Consider the following 20052-nt stretch of genomic DNA (forward strand, 5'->3'; position numbering starts at 1 on the left):
TTCGAGGGTGATGATGGCGTTGAGGATGTGACGGTGACGGTGGAGAGAATGGTGGATGCGGAGTCGGTAGGTGATGATGACGATTCATCTGCATCGCTGGTTGATGTCGAGGTTGGCTGGTCTACTGATGCCGATGCGGAAGCAGACGTGAGTGTAACCACGGTCGCTGTCGTTGTCGCCAATGCAGTAGATTCGACGTCTGAAGTGGTCGGAACTGGCGGCGTGGGCAGCGTCAGAATGACGGTGGTTGTCGTGGTCGTGGTCGTAGTGAAGATGGTTTGGTGGTTGACATCGGGTATCAAGATCGACGACAGGAGCGGGAGGTTGATGGAAGAAGCAGCCGGCTCATCAGCTTGACCAACTGCAGCTATGGCCAGTCCAGCATGGATGCTGGCAAGAACTGACGAGGGAGTGGCGCTGGGAGTTACTGCAGTTGAAGCAACTGAAGAGCTCGGCGTTCCTGAGTAGTATACTGTCTCACAGACAACCTCGACTACTATAGGCACATAGCCTGGGGTAGGAACCGAAGCAGGCGAGACGACGGTTGCTGAGCCCGATAGCGATGGGTATATGTATGTTGAGTTCTGAGTAGTGGCATTGAGCGAAGTCGATGTTGTCAGTGCCGCTGGTAGTGCTTCTTGCGAAGAGCTGGACACTGCATATGGAGTTGATAACGAAGGAGGGGCGGCGACGACTGATGTATTTGATGGCGACGGAATCGGGTACGGGACGATTATTGCTGAGCTGGGCTCTGGTATTAATGTCGATAAACTGTATGGCGATATTGGGAGATCAGTAGCATGTACGTGCGGTCGTAGTGCTCCAACGGTAGTGGCTATTAGGGTCAGTGAGTTGAAACACCCAAGCAACTACTTCATGTACTTACTACTATTCATCTCATAGCGCTTGGACATAGCACCACCAAGTACACCCACCGACAGCGTACTCAGCACCATTATTGACGAACTTCCCCTCATGATGAACGAATGTGGAACTGTGATTGCGCAAGGAACGACGTGCTGCTGTTGGCCAGACACAGATCTCAAGAAGATCCGACGAAAGGGACAAAAAGAGTGCGGATTGACAGAGACACAGAGCGTTGAAAGAACTACTCCGAAGAACCAGCCCTCTGATCATATGTATTAATATTGGGGGGCTGATATTGACCGTTGCCAAAAACCAGGGTGGCCGGTCATGCCAGCCACCGGGCGATCCTACGAAGAAGCATGTTTGTCGCACACCAATGTTCGGCGTAGCGCAGCGCATGCACAACCTATGCACCGTGCCAGCGGCAGCTATCTGAAACTTTCCGGCTCATAGATTTAGACGCATGCGATGGCAGTCGAGATGATGCGATGTTGCGGTGAATGAGGCGACAGTGAGAGTTGGCAAGGAAGGCGCGTCACGCACGGACCTTCACCACGTCAAAAACCTGGTACAACGCGCTACTTTGGTGTCACGATGGCTTGTCGCGCTGGCTACTGACAGCAGAAGCTGCAAATCGCCGTGGCACTGACCACTGCGCGACAACACAAGTTATAGCAATCTCACCGCCAGCGCAAAGGGCGGAAAGCGACAAATCGTTGACAGCCCTGCCTAAACTTCAAGTTCAGCGAGACCTTGGACGTGAAATGAAGTGTGACGTCGACGATGCGGTGGAATAGAGTCACAAATGAAGGAACATGTGCAGTGGAATGAGGGTTATTAATTCAAGTCTAGTATGAAGCGCGCAAATGCTGGGATGCACACCACGTAAGATCTGTAGCCTCTCTCGTTAGCGGAGCTCTCAAGAAAAGGCGGTTCGAGAATGGGAGTGTTGGATGCAAATCAGACAGCAGTTGGTACAATTTTGGGTCGACAGTAAATTCCGATCAGGTCTGTGATTAAAAGGTTTTTTCATCATTGCATGGGGGAGTGGGGGAAAAGTGTAGACTTACCAGTGACAAACAGATCATTCCACTTTGCGACGCTTGAAGAAAGTCTCGATGCTTCTCTGCGATGCATCATGACGAGAGCTTCCGACACCACCGCCAGTGCGTTTAAGGCTGCGGAGATGGTCCTTACCATTGATCGCAAGGATGGTTGCGCACCACCCTTCAGCGAGTCGCGGTGAAGATTGACCAGGTACCCGGGTGGGTGCTTCTGACTCCTGCTGGCATGCAGGGCCATGTTCGGTTGCCGCTTGTGGTACTATGACCTCGCCCAGACCTTGATCCGTGGCCGGCATCTCAGCGGGTGACGAAGAAGGTTCTGGGGTAGGCACCACATGCACATCGGCAGAGGTGCTATGGTCATCAGGCTCTGCCTTCGTCATGTGCAGCTCGAGGTAGCCAGTGTTAGACCAGCCACCGAGATGCTCAAGCGAAGGTCGCGCCGTCGCTTGGAGCTCTGGAGAGAGCGCAACACTTTTGTGCGGAAGGCGCAGAAGCAGGCGCTTCCAAAAAGTGGAGAGGAAGATGCCGTGCGAGACGATCGCAACCACGGCATCAGCGTCTTTCGAAGCTTCGCCGAGGAGCGGCAAGAGATGCTCATCAAGGAATGAGTCGGCTCTGTGCGCCATGATCTCTTTCGACTCCACTTCCACAAAGCCTGGTGTATCCTTGTTGTCCAGTCGATCGTGGAACTTCTTCCCTTCCTTCGATCCGAAGTCCTGCTCCATCAACGCCCGTAGCTGCACGACATCCGGGACCGCTTTCGCAGTGTTATCGTCGCTTGCGGGCGTCAATTGAGCCTCTCGAATCTTGCCAGCTGTTTTCACAGCCCGCTGGAGGTGCGACGAGAAGATGTGGGTGAACGTCAGACCCTGGGACTTGAAATGCTGACCAAGGCGGGTGGCCTGTTGGTAGCCGTGGTTGGTGAGCGCTGAATCTCTGCTACCGGCACTGTAATAATTAGCAACGAACGCCGATGACGACATACGGAAAGCTTACTAGAGTTGGGCGACATTGTCAACTGTCTCCCCATGCCGGATCAGAAACAGCCTCATCGATCGCGCCATGGTGCCCACATAGGGCGGTATGAAGCGCCGTCGAGCTTCATGGATGAGTGAGGCGGGTAGAGATAGACAGAGCTCTAAGAAATTGCGCGCGTCATTTTGGGGTGGTATGGTCCGTGTTAGCGTCGTGATGACTAAGTAAGCCAGCTCCCTACAGCAGAGCATCACGATCTAATTTCAGCGAAGACAGCACCATCAGGCAGCTACGTTAACCTTTGGATAACGCTACGGGTACGCAATATTCTACCCACAGGTATACGTAGCTTTATTCAAGTCTGGACGCCCACACATACGCTCTAGCCACAATCGCTTTTACGGACGCAAGCAGGTTATGACTACCTAGGTAACGGGCAATCTGTCAGAATATTACAGATCGTCAACGAGTACTCGTTGCTCGAGAATCATTATTACATTTCATCGCATTACTTTGTGTCTTCGGGTACAAACTTACGGATAAGTTGATGCTGTTACGACATGGCAGAAGTTCACGTCCGTGGATCTGTCGCAATTTCAACCCCTTCAATGGAGAATCCTACGCTATAAGAACAGCAAACTAGAGCTCTTCTCTACGTCTTTCGAATCATAAGTTTTCCGAATCTTGTCGTTTGAGACAGACGGAAACCGCGCGCCATAGCCCAGCAGACTTGTGCATACCCAAATCATTTCATCATGAGGAGCACAATTCGGATCACCAGCATATCTACCTTCCGGTCGTTGTGATTTTGATATCTGGATTTCTTCCATTGGTACCATGTGGAGATATGAGGTTCTCCGCCTTGAACTACAACGAACCGACCCCACCCGGCCGTTCGCTCTTGGAGATGTCTCTCACCTCGCTCACACCGACTCTTCCACCGCTATGTAATAACACCTCCGGTCAAACATTCTCTTCGCTAAACTTCCAGTCCAATATCACTTCTTTTCATACTTCCTTCAGCTTTTGCGTTTAGCTAAAGTTATCAGACCCTCGGTTGCCCTCTTTGAGATCTGCTTCTGCTGCTGAGCGACAGATCATTTCTCATCTTCACCCCGATTCTTTCGCTGTCATTAATTTGGTCCTAACAAGACCATTGATGTTTGCTAAACTCTGGCGCACCTAGACTCACCTCTCAGCCTTCTCAAGCGCCAGCGTGTCTATCACTAACGCACCTCCGTTCTTATGTTGGCTACGGAATTCCACACACGTGCTTCTATCACCAGCCCCGCACTTCGGATGGACTTATCCTATCACTGTACCATTTCGACTTAACTATCAAAACCTCGACGTTTCCTTCATCACTACTCGGCGCGCAGATCTTCAACTAGCATGGAAGACGATGCCATGCCAGCTCGTCCTGAGGTCGAGTTCGACTTCAATCTCCCGCATGGCCTTGACACCGAACAAGAGACAGTCGCGCACAATGCTGATCACGATGATGTAACGCGATCCAGAAGCGAGGGTGGCCTTGATCATCATGAGCCGATGGAAGATGTTCAGCAAGTGGTGCAGGGAGATCTTGACCTGGGTCTACCTCACCAGAACGCAGCCCAACACGATATGAACTACAACGCCTTGGAAGAAGGATTTTCCGACGACGAGGATGCCCCGGAAGCATTCGACCGCTCTTGGACTGCTCATCAAGCTCGAAGGTCTTCGCCCAGGACCAAGAAGTCGCCGAGAACCGATGATGGCGACGATGAACCCAGTCCTAGGAGCAAGAAACCACGCCAGTCACTTTTTGGAGGCTTGGCAAAGGAGGTGGAAGAAGACCATTTCGACGATCTTTTCGAGGAACAGCCTGACGATCCCCTGGTAGATGAGGAATTAGACTTACCTGAGACGGAGATGCCCAGACATAGCATCGGCAATCGCATGTCTAGTCTCAATCTCGACCAGCAAGAGAGCGAAGTCAGTCCGTTCGAGCAACAATTCAACCTTGGCTTTGAGCAACCCGGAGACTCCGACAGAGAAGGCATGTCTTCACGAGCATCTCCAGCGCCATCTGACGGCGAGATCGTCATTCCCCCAGATACACAGGTGAGACTGGTCATTCTATAACCACTGTCATAGTCAAGTACTTACTCTACCAGCCAGCCTATGGATTGCGACAAGGTATCGACCGAAAGAAGACTTATACCTATGTCGATCAGGACGCCTCTGGCAACTTCGATCCCGCGCAAGAGACGCAAAATAAGGCGCTGAAGTTGAAGCAAGCAAAGGCTGCCAAAGCCGCCAAAGCTGCAAATCGTTTCAAGAAGGGGAAGCAGCGCGCACCTCAAGAGAATATCATGAAGTGCATTGTCAAACTACCCTTCAAAAGCTTCGGCAATGTGAGGAACGTTACCAACGAGGAAGACCACTGGCCGGAGGAATGGTCTGACATCGATTCTGACGCTGAGCGCGAACTGCAAGAGTATCGAGATTTCTTCCGCCGTAAGACACCTGATCGCACCATGCAGCAACCCATCGAAGATCCGCGTTCCGAGATCGACGATTTGACAGGTCATCCAGTAGCGCGAGGCTGCACATCTTGTCGCAACAACGAAACAGATTGCTCTCTAGTAGCAGGCGGTACATACCCTTGCCAGGAATGCTTCGACATGGCACAGGAGTGTGAGCCGATCATCTCGCCTACCGAGAAAGGCCGCTGCAAGCAATGTGTCGAAGACAATAACGAGCGCTGTTCTTTCGAAGACGAGCCGCGTCAAGCCATCTGCAACCATTGCGCCGACAACGAGTACATATGCGAAGCACTTCCGCCGGTGGGCTACCGCGCTGAACGGATTATCATAGATGAAATCATCTATACCGAGAATCGGCCCCACATACAATGCACGCACTGTCGCCTGGAAAAGAAGCGCTGCAGCCTGAAGAAGAAGACCGACAAGCCCCCGTGTAAGCGCTGCAAGAAGAATCACATCGGCTGCACGTTTCAGGATCTTCCAAAGGTCGTCAAAGAGAAAAAGAAAAAGGTATTGGGTCCGACTGAGGGAGACGCACCGGAAGTCGCTGTACCTGACCACGACTACTTCACTAAGGAAGACCTTGAAGATCTATACGGAGAAGACGTACCGATGTTCTCACGCTCCCCAACCCCTGAGCTCGAGATGGAAGACGAGGCTGGCCACAAGGGTCTGCTGACAAAGATCAAGACAAGTTTCGCACATCCTATTCAGTTTGGTGGGCACAAGAACACTAGCGACTGCAATTTTTGCGAAGTCCCGGTGTTTGGATTCACCGGAATGTTCGAGAAGGAAGTTCATGTGATCCGCTGGCACAACGGGATGGGATACACCGAAGTTGGCGGCGGACATGCAGAGAACAGCAACGGCGCAACGACTATGTGCCAGGCCTGCACTATGAGTAAGATCCTTTCTTTTCCATGCTCATCAATGCTTTGACGTTTCACAGATCATGTTTGCTAACTATTCTACCAGGCAGAGCGCAAACTATGCTTTGCCCCGGACACGAAATTCAACATATCTTCCCTAACGGCGCGACCCCGAATTTCGAACAAGCAGCCGCCGATCTCATGAAATCTGCCGATACATCGGCCGGTGTGCAACAGCAACTTCAGCGCTGGTGTTCGATGTGTTTCACCCCCGCCACTTTCGTCTGCTGCACGCGCCAGGGCTCACTGCTCGACGCTAATGGCGACGAAGAGATTGATGGTTGTGGTTTGAGACTCTGCATAGGCTGTCAGGTCAGGCTCACCGAGCACTTTGAGAACGACAGCAGCCTCATGGCAGAGACGCTGGACCGCGAGCCGAAGGCTAGCGGGGATGACGATGACGATCCCGAGAACACTATGGTGGTCAGGGCAGACGTTGGTTTTCTTTCGAGGGATGGACTACTCATGGCTAGTCTTGCACATGAAGAGGAAGAGCCAGAACTCTGAGTTGGGTACTTGTTTTGGTGTGTCGATATTGGAAAAAGGCGTACCGGCGCTATGGATGCGCGAAAGCTTCGGGTGTGGAGTGAAACTTCGGCGTCATGCGGAGCCAGCATCTTTCTCATTCATGAATCTATTACACGATCTCGTTATCTATTCGAATATACATCATTCAGCTCATAGGACAGTACTCTATCTGTTCTGACTTTCATGATGTTCTGAGCAAGTACGCGTTCGTGGGCTTTCCTCCGCGCCAGCTATGACGTATGCGATCTGGCGTGTCTCTTCCCTTTCCCAACCTCGCCATTTGTTCAACTCGGACAACGTCACTGCCAACGTCGCTCAACCCTCAATGGAATATCATCTCTCCTGTTCACTCGACAAGATTCCAGGGCGACACAATAAAGTTCCGATGGCGGCTCCAAAGAATGACGCGTGCACTTCAGGGCACATCATCTGTCGCGTAACACACTCTGAACATGTCGACACTCAGGGGAATAACAACTGCATATAAGATCGCACACTGACTCTACTAGTACTCAAAGCCAGCCGCCTTCTTTTCCTCGACATCCGTCTCAAAAGGCGCCTCAGCCTGCGGCGTAATCCTCGCCAAATGCCTGCGCGCGCCATCATCCCAGTCGAGCAGCGCACTGTGCGCCGTCACGCGATTATCCCAAACCACAACCGTACCCGGCGCCCACTTGACGCGTGCTTGGAAGTCCTGTCCTTTCGCGATATGATCGTACAGGAAGTTGAGTAGGAAATCCGATTCTTCCTTCTTGAAGCCCACAATACGTCGACTAAACTGAGGGTTCACGAAGAGCGCTTTCTCGCCTGTCGCAGGATGGGTTCGCACCAGCGGGTGGATTGAGGTTACTGGGTCGCGACGCACGATGCCGCCACGGTTCTTGCTGTTGTCGGCTTGCTCGACGGCTGAGGTGGTGTTAGTACTTCTCACGGGCCGTTGTTCGGCGTCGACGCTTACCTGAGTGTACGACTCTCAAGCCGTGCAGCCGCTTCCTGAACTCTGGCGAGAGTCTGTTATACGCTACCGCCTGGTTCGCAAACAAAGTATCGCCTCCCGCCGCCGGCCCATCAAGAACATACAGGAAGGTAGTACCGGGTGGCTGCTTCTCATACGTCACGTCCGAATGCCAGGTAATCGAGTTCGTCCGCTCTTCAAAGAAGTCTCGCGCCGTGGTATCGTCAGTACCTCGGTGGACGAGATGAACCTCAGGATAGCCCTCAGGAGCACCCGATGTAGGATGGATATGGTGTCGACCGAAGTATCCACCGAAAGCGAGTGCGTCTTTGATTGGGATGTCTGCGAAGTCTTGATCACGGAACGCTACGACTTTCTTCTGGGCGACAAAGAGTGCGAGTTCATCTTTTCCAGCATCTGTCAGCTTGCTCAGCTGGACGCCATGGACTTCAGCGCCGATGTTTGCTGTGATGTCGGCGACAGTCGCGTTCGCCAAGAGGTTAGGGAAAGAAGGGTCGGCATCTTTTCCGTGCTCAGTGTGCTCGAATGGCTCCCATGGTGGGTATCTATGTCTTTGATCAGTCTCTGGCACCACTATCGGTATCGCAATACTTACTTTCTGCCCTGCTCATTGTCCCAAGTCGGGAGGTAATGCGGATACTTGGCAGGCGCGTGCTTATCAGTGCCGCGCAGCTCGAGTTCCTTCTGGAAGACCTTTGGACCACCAAAGGCAGCTTCTTTGTACTGACCAACTCCAGACTTGTAGCCGACAGTTGTCTGCTCGGTGACCTCTTCGATGAGTGCTGGAGCCATGTTGCTATCAAACAATATTGCTTAGGGTGATGGTGAGGAGCGTCAATCTGGAAGTCTATCACATCACCCATGAAGTGGCCTTATATGTACGAATCGCATCATGAGTGTGAGTAGCAATGCTTCATTGCGACTCGACATTGGCTACGCGCAACCCCGCTCTTGCGAACTCAACGCCAAGTTGCCACAATCATCGGATGTCGCAGTCAAGTAACCTATCTTGGCGATCCAGTGAATTTGACTGCCGCGATATGCTCCGATCAATCAGCGTGCGATCAGATTGCATCAAGCATGCACTGTATTGCTTCATACTTTCTTCCTACCTGAGACTAACCGCGAGCAGCAAAGACCAACGAGTCATGCAAGGCTTCATGCAACCGAACCATCCCACGCGATGTCGAATATACCAAGACTCTGGCGTCAGTATTATCTCCGAACGCACCGTTGTAGTAGTGGCGGATATGGTGTTCCATATCTATGTCGCCAACACCCCAGCCAATCACGCAATCCATCATCGAAAGAGACCACGACGAATCAACTCCGGATATACTGCACAGAACCGCTCGACCCCGCTGCGAAATGACACCCACTGTTTGCGTGCTCGTTAGATATGGCGGCACGATTGTCGCTGTCAGTTCCGCGGCCAGTATCAGAATCCAAGTGTAACCGAGAGGCGCAAAGATGGCGAAGATGCATTGACAGTCGGTGGATACACGGTCATCGTGCGTTGCAACGCTAGCAAAATTGCGAAACTGTTGCACTGAAAGATGACAACCCAGAAGCTTTGCGCATGGGACAGTTATCGCATGGGTCAACGAGCGAGAGAGCGCGCACAGATATAATGAGAGCGCATCCTCGTTGCATTCTCAATATGAGAGTACTCCATTGACCTTAAAGAGCAGCTCAAGTTTCAAGATGGTCGCCAATGATACTGCCGATGACTATCCCGTCGATGGTAAAGTGATTCTCAACACTGCGGGAAGCGACAACGACAGCGACACGGCAGTCAACACATCCGGTACCAAGACAAGATATGGCACGACCTTCATCTCTTCAGACATCGGAAAAGACCGATACAGACCCGTAGATTCCTACGAGGGCATCCATCGATACGATCCGGACTTCGTCTGGGACAAGCCAGAAGAAAAGCGTCTCGTGCGCAAGGTAAACAGCATCGTTCTTCAAGTATCCACGGAGCTCACGCTGACCTACCCCAGATCGACAAGCGCATCTGCACCTGGGCCTGTCTAATGTTCTTCGCCCTCCAACTCGACCGAGGCAACATATCGCAAGCCCTCAGCGATAACATGCTCGACGACCTTGGCATGAACACCAACGACTACAACTACGGGCAGACCATTTTTTACCTCTGCTTCCTATGCGCTGAGCTTCCATCGCAACTCATCAGCAAGAAGCTCGGACCCGATAATTGGATTCCTGTTCAGATGGTCAGCTGGAGTCTTGTGGCTAGCTTTCAAGCTTTCCTGAGCGGACGTAGTTCGTTCTTTGCTTGCCGCGCGCTGTTGGGATTGATTGAAGGTGGATTCATTCCTGATAACATCCTTTACCTCAGTTACTTCTACACAGGGTGGGAGTTACCTGGGCGGTTGAGTTGGTTCTGGGTGAGCTACCAGTCTACTCAGATTGTCTCTGCCTTCTTCGCCTTTGGCATATTGCGTCTGCGCGGACACAACGGTATGGAAGGTTGGCGTTGGCTATTCGCACTTGAGGGCATGTTGACAGGCTGCATCGGCATCGCATCTTGGTTTTACCTGCCACCCAGTCCGACACAGACTGCGAGTACGGCATGGAACCCGTTCCGTGGAAAAGACGGATGGTTCAATGAGAGAGAAGAGAAGATCATGGTTAACCGCATATTGAGGGATGACCCTAGCAAGGGCGACATGCACAACAGACAAGGTCTGAGCTTCCGCATGCTGTGGGATTGTCTTAAGGACTATCACATGTGGCCGATTTACCTTCTTGGCTTATCATGGACAATACCGACAACACCTTCAACAGCGTATCTCACGCTTCAACTCCGCTCCCTTGGCTTCGGCACCTTCGAAACCAACCTTCTCACCGTAAGCACCCCCTTCCGATCTCCCTACTACGACTAACAAACCCACAGATCCCCGCATACGTCCTCTTCATCCTGCAACTCCTCTTCTGGACCTACATATCCGAGCGCTTCAACCAACGTTTCCTCGTCGGCCTGATATCGCAGATCTGGGCGTTACCCCTGCTCATTGCTCTAGAGGTACTTCCTGCAACAGCGTCGCCCTGGTCACGCTGGGTGCTATCAACCCTTCTCGTCGGACACCCGTATATCCACGCTATCCTTGTTGCCATCACATCGCGCAATGCAGGCGCAGTCAGGACGCGGACGGTGGCTAGTGCGCTGTACAATATGTGTGTGCAGGCGAGTAGCATCATCAGTCAGAACATCTACCGTGATGATGATAAGCCGCTTTATCGGAGGGGGAATAAGGTCTTGATTGCGATCTGTGCGTATAACTTTGCGCTGTTTGTTGGGGCCAAGGTGTATTATGTTGCTGTTAACAAGAAGAGAGATGGGATTTGGGAGAGTATGACCAAAGATGAGAAAGAGACGTATCTGGAAACTACGAAGGAAGAGGGGAATAAGCGGTTGGACTTTCGGTTTGCGCATTGAGTTCTCTATTGGATGCGAGCAGTAAGGAGTTCTAGTTCTTTTGCGTTGTGCTGTTGGGTTGATTGCGAGATCCCCGTAGCTGAATACCGGAATGTAGACTAGCTAGATTCGGTATCGCGCAACCATCGAGACTACCACGAGCCACTCAATATAGATCCATCGACTTTGCTTGGCCTTGAAAATATCGTGATCTTGCATGTCACAAATGAAGCATCTAGCACACTCATCTCACGGCCACTAGATACAGGAGTAACGAAAAGATCGCTACGTTGTAAGATAGACGTCATCAACGTCATAGGCCATTTCCTCCATGTATAACAAGAACGATCATCTCAAGGTGCCCGATACTTAGACAATAAACCTTACCGAATATTACTGGATCGTTAATCCAACCTAAACTCAGGTTTCACACAAACTAACACCAAAGTTACCATCACCACCACAATGCCAACAGCAGTAATAACAGGCGCAAACTCTGGCATCGGCCACGCCCTCGCCAAAATCCTCATCAACGAAGTCCGCAAAACCCCCCATCTCCATTCCCCTCTCCCTCCCTTCAACAGCCTAACAAGCCCCCATCCAGAACTACACCGTACTAGCAACAGACCAAACCCTCGGCCCCACCCTAACCTCGCTTCCCTGCGAAACCCACCAGCTCGACGTTTCCTCGCTTTTATCAATCCAGTCTTTCGCCCAGTGCATCGGCGCAGACACACCGATTGACCTCCTCCTGCACGTCGCCGGCGTCATGGAAAGACCGGAGGACGATGCGCTCCGCACAGTTGATTTGGATGGACTGCAGAAAACGTTTGCGGTGAACACTTTCGGCCCGCTGCTCCTGACGCAAGCGCTCTTGCCCAATATCACCAAATCCTCCTCACCGAAAATCGCAGTGGTGTCGAGTCGTGTGGGTAGCATGGCGGATAACACGTCTGGAGGCCAGTACGCGTATCGCGCGAGTAAAGCGGGGGTGAATAGTTTGTTTAAGAGTATGAGTGTGGATTTGAAAGGGGATGGCGCGGTGGTGTTGGTGCTGCATCCGGGGATTGTGAAGACGGATCTAGATCCGCGACATAAGGAAGGAGCAGATGTACCCGGGGCGGTGGAACCTGATGAGGCGGCGAGGGGGCTGTGGGATGTGTTGAGGGAGAAGGGAATGGCGTATACGGGGAAGTTTTTCCATAGGACGGGGGAGGAGTTGCCTTGGTAGAGAGAGACATGTTGTCATTTGGAGCAAAGACAGTATATCCACTCCCCTGCGTATCCATTGAGTTTCGTTGAACAGGTAATCTCGTACACATATCGCAAACCTACAACCTGGAAAAAGGGCACAGCAAGCAAATGACAACAAAACGCCGGCGCGGTCTACACACGCAACCCACAGACGTATCCTCCAAACACAAGAAGAAGAAGAAGCAAGACACAAAACGTACACATACAACACCGCCTATCCAACCTTTTTCTTGTCACAGTTAAGCGCCCACACCCGCAACACTCACACCTCCCGCTGCCAACCCCATACCCAACCCCATCCTCGTCCCCCCTCTCGGCCCCACAAACCCCTGTCTCTGCCTCCCCGTCCTGCCTCTCCCCAACCAATTATATTTCAACTCCTTATTCAGCCTCCCGATTTTCTCCTGCGCATCATCGCTCGACTGTAGAGATACAAGTACGGACACGCATTGCAGCATGCGACCGACTGTTTCGGTGACTTTGGTGCTGTCCATGGGTGTTTGCCGCAGGGAGGAGGGGGCGTTGGATGAGAAGTTGCTGTGGGATGTTGGAGGTGGATGGAGGTGGGAGATGGTTGGGTGGAGGGCGTTTGAGGAGGAAGTAGGGTGGTGGAGTGATTGGGGGTGGTAATGCGGCGGCGGGTGGGAGGATGGGTTTGAGGAGAAAGATCCAGCGGAAGTGTTAGACGTCGCCCTACTCCTCGTACTGTTCGCGAATGTCGAACTCGTCATACTCGTCGTCGACTCCAAGTACCCGGCTGAAGACGTAGACGTCGAGTTCAGACTCCCCATCTCACCCACCCCTCCACTCTGTCTCTCCCCCGCACCACCAACGCCACTCCCCGCCGTCCCAGGCCTATGATCTGGAATCGGACTCGGGCTTTCCAGTCCCGCATTCAGATTCTCCAAACTAAGTCGCGAAAAAATCGCCATGAGCGCCTCATACCGCGGCAAAATAACAATATCCCTAAACATAAGCAGCGTAATCCGCCTAACCTCTAGCTCGCCCAAGATAGGTATATTTCTATGTTCAGGACTCTTGGTATTCATCTCATCAGGCAACATAACGCCCCAGAACTCGCCTGCCTGGGCACTCGTCATTATGCCGCTGCCTCTGAACTCGAGGTCGAGGGGGAGGAAGACGGCTTGCAGGAAGGGGAGGATGGTGGTGAAGACTACGAGCCACATTTCTACTAGGTGTGGGATGAGGCGGTCGTCGGGGACGTGGCGGAGTGTTTGGTCCAGAGAGCCGAAGCCGGTTTGCAGGAGTTCGTTTAGGTCTTCGATGAGGATTATGGGGGAGCGTTTGTGGATGCAGCGTTTTATGTGGACGGTTACTAGGGCGTTGAAATCTTCGACAGGGGGCCGGGGGTCTTCTCCTTCGAATATTAACAGTACTCGTGCTTTGAGTAGGGGCCAGGCGTCGTCGGGGGAGAGGCCGTTTATGCCAAAGGAACTGCCTAGATGTAGCATCTCTGTTGTGTGAGAGATGGTTTGGCTGGGCGTGCTCATGTTGGGGGTTGTGGTTATGCTGCTAGCTAGAGACGGCCATTCTGAGCGCTCGGTGCTAAACGACTGGTTCCGCTCTCGGTATGGGGGTTCGAGTTGCGCGTCTAGAAATGCGGCGGCCTTCTCTTCCTTCTTCGCTCGTCGGAGGTGGCGTCCTCCATGCCGGAGATCCAGGCCGGTGACTGAATTTGCAAAACTACTCGAATGCCCTGGCGATGAAGGCGCGGCAAATGAATACAGCGGCTCTGGTGCGCTGGGATTTGTAGGTTTGGAGTTACTGCTGGCAGATGACAATGGCAGCGCGAAGCCATCCTGGTCTTTCAACTTGTTCTTCTGCCGTGACAAGAAGTGGTGTTTGTGCTTCTCTTCTTTCCTCTCGGGTAGAGAATCATTCCGTGGAGGCACTAGCGTGGATGTCGACGCGTTGGCAGAAGAGTACAAGGAAGCATTACTGCTATTTGTCGCCGAATCGACCAAGCTCGTCGTCGACCCCGCCATCATCATGCGATTCAGCGCCTGCGAGCTATGAATGCCAATGCCAATCTTGCCCGGCGACGGTAGAGCCTGATGTTTGCCATCCAACCGGTTGTCCACCTTGATGTTCTTCGGCTTGGACGAGAACAGCTTCCCGCCTATCCTGCTCTTCCCCTCCTTCGGCTTCTGCAGCTGCGGCGGCTCAGGCGTCGACACTAATTTAGGCGACGCGTGCGGTTGCTGTGTCCCTTCAATGCCAGGCGAGTTCAGCGGACTCCGTGGAAAAGCCGCGTTCGCAGCACTCGTCGCGGCCATCCTGCCGCCCCCGACCCCATTCGAATATGTGATGCCATTCGTCCTGAACGTGACCTGCGCCGGCACAGGCGGCGGACTCATGGGCTGGCCCCGTCCCGCAGGCGCAGCTTCGTTCGGCGCGGGTATCGTGGTAGAGCGCTTGCGATTGTGCTGGGGGTTCGAGGCATATGCGGCCTGGGCGGCAATCTGCGAGGCGGTAAGATGGGTCTGCGACGCCATGGTGTTGTCTCGGTCCCGTATCGAGCCCTCCTTCATGGAACTCAGACTGGGCTCGAAGTAGCCTTGGGAGCGCTGGCGGGGGCGGTGTCCTAGATGCGCGCCAATGTGACTCTGGCTCTGTGTTGCATCGCGCACAATGCCTGGACGCGAGTAGTTTTGCGCTGGGGCGCCGCGCGAGTCTGCTGAGGTCGGCGACTTTGCGGACGAGGGCGAGAGTATCGAGGCGGGCAGGGGAGAGCGGCGCTGTTGCTGTTGCTGCTGCTGCAGCGTGGCCTGGGAGCCGTCCGAGTCGGAGTCGTCGAGCGAGGGGCGGTGTATCGAGGGCGTGTGGATGGATGGCGTCTGGGGAGGGGGTGAGGAGGGCGCCATCGTGGGCCGTCGCACTGCAGGCCCTCTCGTATTACCGCGTGGGTTGCTTTTGCGACAGTGTGGCTGTTTGCAGGGACAGGGTGTAGAGGCGGTGGCTGTAGGCCGGGGCTGCACACACGGGACGGATGGAAAGTGAATATGGGAGGGAGGAAGAAGAAACTCGTGTCTAGTCGTATTCCCTCATGGCCTGCATGGAGAGAGTAGCAGATACAGCGTTATCCAAGCTCAGGTGGAGTCGTGGGAGGAGCTGACGTGCATCCTACTGCCACTGTTACATGCGCCGTTGATGGATCTACGTCGCGTGGCCGTGCTGTCTCCACCCCGAGCCGCTTGACCCCGCCTATCTTCAATTAACCTTCACTCCAACACTTCAACACACCAACTACATATCCACCCCTACTCCGAAAATACCACCCGCTGGAACTCACCACCCAACATGCCCTCCCTAACAGCAACCTACACATCCCCAACCTCGGACCCCCAGACCTTCACCTCCGAACTCCCCGCACTCGCCTCACCACCCACAACCACCGATCGTGTCGCATACCTCGATACGCTCTCCTCGTCCCTCAAAACCCTCCAGGCAGACGTAAACGCCTTTCTAACACAAAAAATGGCCGACGACAAAGCCGCCGACGACGCAAAAGACGAGGAGACATATGGCGAGGAAGTCGTTGATGAAGACTGAGGCACGATTTCATCAAGAAGAGCATTCTTGACGGATAATACATCTTAACCACAAGCTCTTCTGGAATATGCTATAGCACGCTCCACGACAATCCCATACTACCGCCACCCCGCACCCCCAGTCCTCCTCCCAGACGCAGCACCTCCAAACCCACCACCAGTACCCGTACCCAAACTCCCCCTTGCACACCCACTATGCACAACCCCATTATCCGGAAACACCCTAATCGCACTCCCCCCAAACCTCTTATGACAGACCGCACAATGCCTCTCCTCATCAATCACGACCCTCCTATTAAGACCGCCCGGCACCTTCCTGCCATACGCATCCCTCTTCTCCTCTCCGCCCAACAACACCGCCGCCTCCACAGCCACCTTCTCCACCCCCCTCAAACGCGCCACAATCCTCTCTTCGTTGAGCAAGGAATTGGCGTTGCGGATGCGGCCGAAGAAGTAGGATTCCAGGTCTTTGACGGGGAGGCTCGGGGGGATGAGATCGAGGGTTGTGGCTGCGGGGAGGCGGGCGCCGTGCTTTGATAGGAGGTCTAGGGCAGGGGGCCAGTTTGGTTGGTGCGGGGGTGGGGGTTGGAGGTAGAGGGAGAGGAGGACGTGGTAGATTGATAGTTCCGTGTCTTCGATTGTGCCGCGGGTTGTTTGCGGGGAGTGGGGGCGCGAGGAAGGGGATGAGGTGGGGGGTGCTGTGTAGACTTGGTTGCAGTATCTGTGGTGGTGTGTTAGTGAGATGTTGTTGCTAGATAGTAATAGAGTGGGTTGGGAGGAAAGACGTACTCCTCAGCTTTCTGGTAATCCTTCAACTGGAACACGTAAATCGCCAATGCCTGCTTGTGACTCCCCATTTTACTCAGCACAATAGCTCTCGCTTCGTAGTAATCCGGATCTACATCTGTTAGCAACAACAATCTCATCTCCAACTTGCGATAGAGAAACATACCATTCGCAGGAAGTTGCTGAAACACCCTATACCGATTATACTGCGCATTCCCCTTCTTCAAAAAAACCTCCAACCTCTCCTTCCAATCCCTCTTCTCTGCCTCCCCCTCTTCCCCTTCCCCAAACTCTCCCGCCTTTTTCAATCTCTCCAACAGCAAATCCACAAGCCTCTGGTGGAAATCCACATTCAGGTCATTCAGCTCCTCGATAATGTGTTCGAGATACCTAACCGCCAGTTTCAAATCAATGTTTTGCAGAAACTCCAAAACGCGGTCGCGAGGTAAAGTTTCGGCGTTTTCGGTGTCGGCGAGGAAGATTTCCATGCCGAGTTTGGGGTCGGTGCGGAGGGGCCATTCTGCGTATTCGAGGATGAGGTCGATGAGTTCGGGGGGCAGTGCTTGTAGATAGCCTACTGTTCTTTGCGGTCCTTGCAGTGCGGGTGAGACCTCTTCGTCGGCTTCGTTCTTGCCGAATTTCTCGAGTAGTTCTAGGGCCTGGCGGTGCAGTTTCTTGCCGTGGAGGAAGTCGATTAGATCGGCGTAGCGGCCTGTTTCGTAGAGCTTCTCTTGCACGACGTCTGGTTCGCAGAAGTTGGGGAGCCGGAAGAGGGAGCCGGCTACGCTGGGGTTGGCGATCATGTAGGCGCGGAAGAGGGTTGTGTCGACGAGTTGAGCGACTTCAAGCAGTTTTGCTTTCCAATCGACGGGAGATTGAAGTGAGGATTCTTCGATGAAGATGTGGAAGGGTGGCTTCTCGGCTTCGAGTTGGCTGCCGCTCGGTGTGGGGAGAGGTTCTTTCAGGTTACCGTCTGTGTCGATGTAGCGTTTTATCTGGACACGACATTGAGTGAGGAAAGACTGCAGAGCGCGAACAGAATCTTTGAACTCTTTCTCTGCGGCCGCTTTGTCGGGCTGGGAGGGGTCGGTTGGCCTCTTCTTCACACTCGCCGGTTCCATGGTATCGTCTTTGGCAGAGTTGGTGCGAATAGATGCAGCGTCTGAATCAACCTTCTTATGGCCTCCGACTCCGAACCGACCCATCATTGACCGACCAATCGTGGCTACAGGAGCGGGCGTGCTTTCTTCTTGCTCTTTCGTTGGCTTCTCTCCATTCGTCTCTTCCTCGTCCGCCACACTTCCATCGCCCTTAACACTCTCTTCTGGCGCTAGGTTGCCAGCGATAGACCGGGGATACATTGCGATGACGCGCTCGGGCGGGGCCTTTGCATCGACAAACAGCTCCATGGCCTCACGATACTTCCTCTGATCGAACAAGGCCTGCGCCTTCAGTATCTGTATCTCCCGCACCCTCTCCTCCTTGTCAAGAAGCAGAGTATCTTCCAGCATGTTGAGGAGACTGAGCGACTCGTCGTAACGCCCATGAGCGACCAGCTCATCAATCTGTGTCTCGTAGCTCTGTGCTCCCATGCGCCATATCGATCGATCGCTCGCGACGAGGAAGCCCTTCCCGGCGTGGGCTAAGCTGATGTTCGGCTGCGGTACGTGAAGGAAGCTGACATTTGGTAGTGCGATTGTCTGTAGCAGGCTCAGGGTATCCGGATTCCTGACTTCCAGACTGCCCTTCGAAGGAGGTAGTAGCGTGAGCATATATGGGTACGAATATGCGATGGTCTCGGGGGCGGAGTGCCAGGGTACTTGTCGCTTCTCGAGGGCATTCCCGTCTGTATCGATGAACAGGCTGTTGACATCTTTCGCCAACAGCATCTCGCCCTCTCCAAGTCGTGTCGCGAGCGGCTTCGGCACCCAACTACCCATGCCCATGTATCCCATGCCTGACGACGAAACAGCACCGAAGCGTGCTCCGCCCTGACTCCCGTTCTCAGCCAACGCGCCTGGTTTGATGATGTCCTGCACCTCCTGCGTCTCGATGTTGACCATTACGAAGCCGGGGTCCATGCCAGCGACTATCTTGGTACCCGTCGCCCATGTCAGGCTCTTGACCGAAGCGATGAGCGAGATCTCCACCGCGTCACCCGTCAGCTCCATGTCCTGCCATGTCCACAGTATGATCTTCCGCTTCACGGCGACAGCCAGGTGGCTCACGATGGACGGAATGCCAGTCGAGGGATCCTTGACGATATTGCTTGCCGCAGCGAACGTAGTCGCACCCCGTGTCTTCTCGAGCTTCTCCTGCAACTGGTACGTCTGAATGTCGTGGATCGAGACATAGTTGTCCGACAGCGAGACCAGGATATTCGCTTCCTTGATAATCGCCAGCTGTTGTATCGGGCGTCGGGAGAACTTCTCCTCTTCGCGTAGGAGGTCGGCGGGTCTGGCTTTTGGCGTGGCAGGTGCTTCGCTTTCGCCGTTCGGGTCGCCGTTCTGCTTGCGGTCGGGCTCTACATCCTCGATCTGGTCGTTTACGCGGTAGATGCGCAGAGCGCCCGTGTTCAAGCCTACGAGCACGCGGTCGCCTGGTTGTGTTAGTAAGCTGGGGAGATGCTGCAGGCGGGCGCTGTACCATATGCGAGGATGGACTCGATCTTCGACTTGTCGCGCTGCTTGAGCTCGACGATGGGTCGGGCGGTGAATGCAGAGAGCATTGTGGCTATTGTATCGACTGCGACTTCATTTGGACATGATCATGCCCTATGCGACGGGTGCTGCAAGCTCCATGGGTGCATGGGATGCGCCTGGAGCTCGGCGGTCATCGTCATTGCCGCGGAGCTTTGGCCAGGGTCCAGCCAGCCACGTGCAGCCACATCACTCTCGGACACTTGACTGCTCAACAGATACAAGCAATCACTTTTCGAAGGACAATGTCGAGATCAGATGCTTTGCATTGATAATCTATCTAATCTATCTAAGACGCTCGCCTGATTAATAGGCATTTGAGCAAGAAACAGAATGAGAGTGGGTGTTGCTGGTTGAGCGAGTGGGAAAACAACTTCAAACATGATTGTGCAGTAACAGGATAAGGGAGGATATTTGAAATTTCTACCG

At 53.6% G+C, this 20052-nt stretch overlaps 6 protein-coding genes across 6 annotated transcripts; 2 read left to right on the forward strand and 4 right to left on the reverse strand.

Moving 5' to 3' along the window:
• Positions 1–1951: 1951 nt before the first annotated feature.
• On the reverse strand, positions 1952–2986 carry J4E93_005760 (uncharacterized protein; the record flags this gene model as incomplete). The annotated part of the gene is made up of 2 exons (XM_049343679.1): positions 1952–2882; positions 2931–2986. The coding sequence occupies 2 exons, from the start codon at positions 2984–2986 to the stop codon at positions 1952–1954; spliced, it is 987 nt and encodes a 328-aa protein (XP_049198912.1).
• Positions 2987–4301: 1315 nt separating this feature from the next.
• J4E93_005761 (uncharacterized protein) lies at positions 4302–6873 on the forward strand (the record flags this gene model as incomplete). Its single annotated transcript, XM_049343680.1, has 3 exons — positions 4302–5012; positions 5066–6338; positions 6671–6873. 3 exons carry the CDS (start codon positions 4302–4304, stop codon positions 6871–6873), a joined length of 2187 nt encoding a protein of 728 aa, XP_049198913.1.
• Positions 6874–7399: 526 nt separating this feature from the next.
• Positions 7400–8662, reverse strand: J4E93_005762 (uncharacterized protein; the record flags this gene model as incomplete). The annotated part of the gene is made up of 3 exons (XM_049343681.1): positions 7400–7800; positions 7853–8415; positions 8466–8662. The coding sequence occupies 3 exons, from the start codon at positions 8660–8662 to the stop codon at positions 7400–7402; spliced, it is 1161 nt and encodes a 386-aa protein (XP_049198914.1).
• A 912-nt stretch (positions 8663–9574) lies between these two features.
• Positions 9575–11333, forward strand: J4E93_005763 (uncharacterized protein; the record flags this gene model as incomplete). The annotated part of the gene is made up of 3 exons (XM_049343682.1): positions 9575–9823; positions 9877–10743; positions 10791–11333. The coding sequence occupies 3 exons, from the start codon at positions 9575–9577 to the stop codon at positions 11331–11333; spliced, it is 1659 nt and encodes a 552-aa protein (XP_049198915.1).
• Positions 11334–13259: 1926 nt separating this feature from the next.
• On the reverse strand, positions 13260–15709 carry J4E93_005764 (uncharacterized protein; the record flags this gene model as incomplete). Its single annotated transcript, XM_049343683.1, has 3 exons — positions 13260–13323; positions 13512–15424; positions 15704–15709. The coding sequence occupies 3 exons, from the start codon at positions 15707–15709 to the stop codon at positions 13260–13262; spliced, it is 1983 nt and encodes a 660-aa protein (XP_049198916.1).
• A 528-nt stretch (positions 15710–16237) lies between these two features.
• On the reverse strand, positions 16238–19652 carry J4E93_005765 (uncharacterized protein; the record flags this gene model as incomplete). The annotated part of the gene is made up of 4 exons (XM_049343684.1): positions 16238–16859; positions 16928–17036; positions 17091–19523; positions 19571–19652. 4 exons carry the CDS (start codon positions 19650–19652, stop codon positions 16238–16240), a joined length of 3246 nt encoding a protein of 1081 aa, XP_049198917.1.
• Positions 19653–20052: the final 400 nt, after the last annotated feature.

The sequence above is a fragment of the Alternaria ventricosa genome (genome assembly GCF_023758065.1).
Source record: "Alternaria ventricosa strain BMP 2768 chromosome Unknown scaffold_9, whole genome shotgun sequence".
Lineage (NCBI taxonomy): Eukaryota > Fungi > Ascomycota > Dothideomycetes > Pleosporales > Pleosporaceae > Alternaria > Alternaria ventricosa.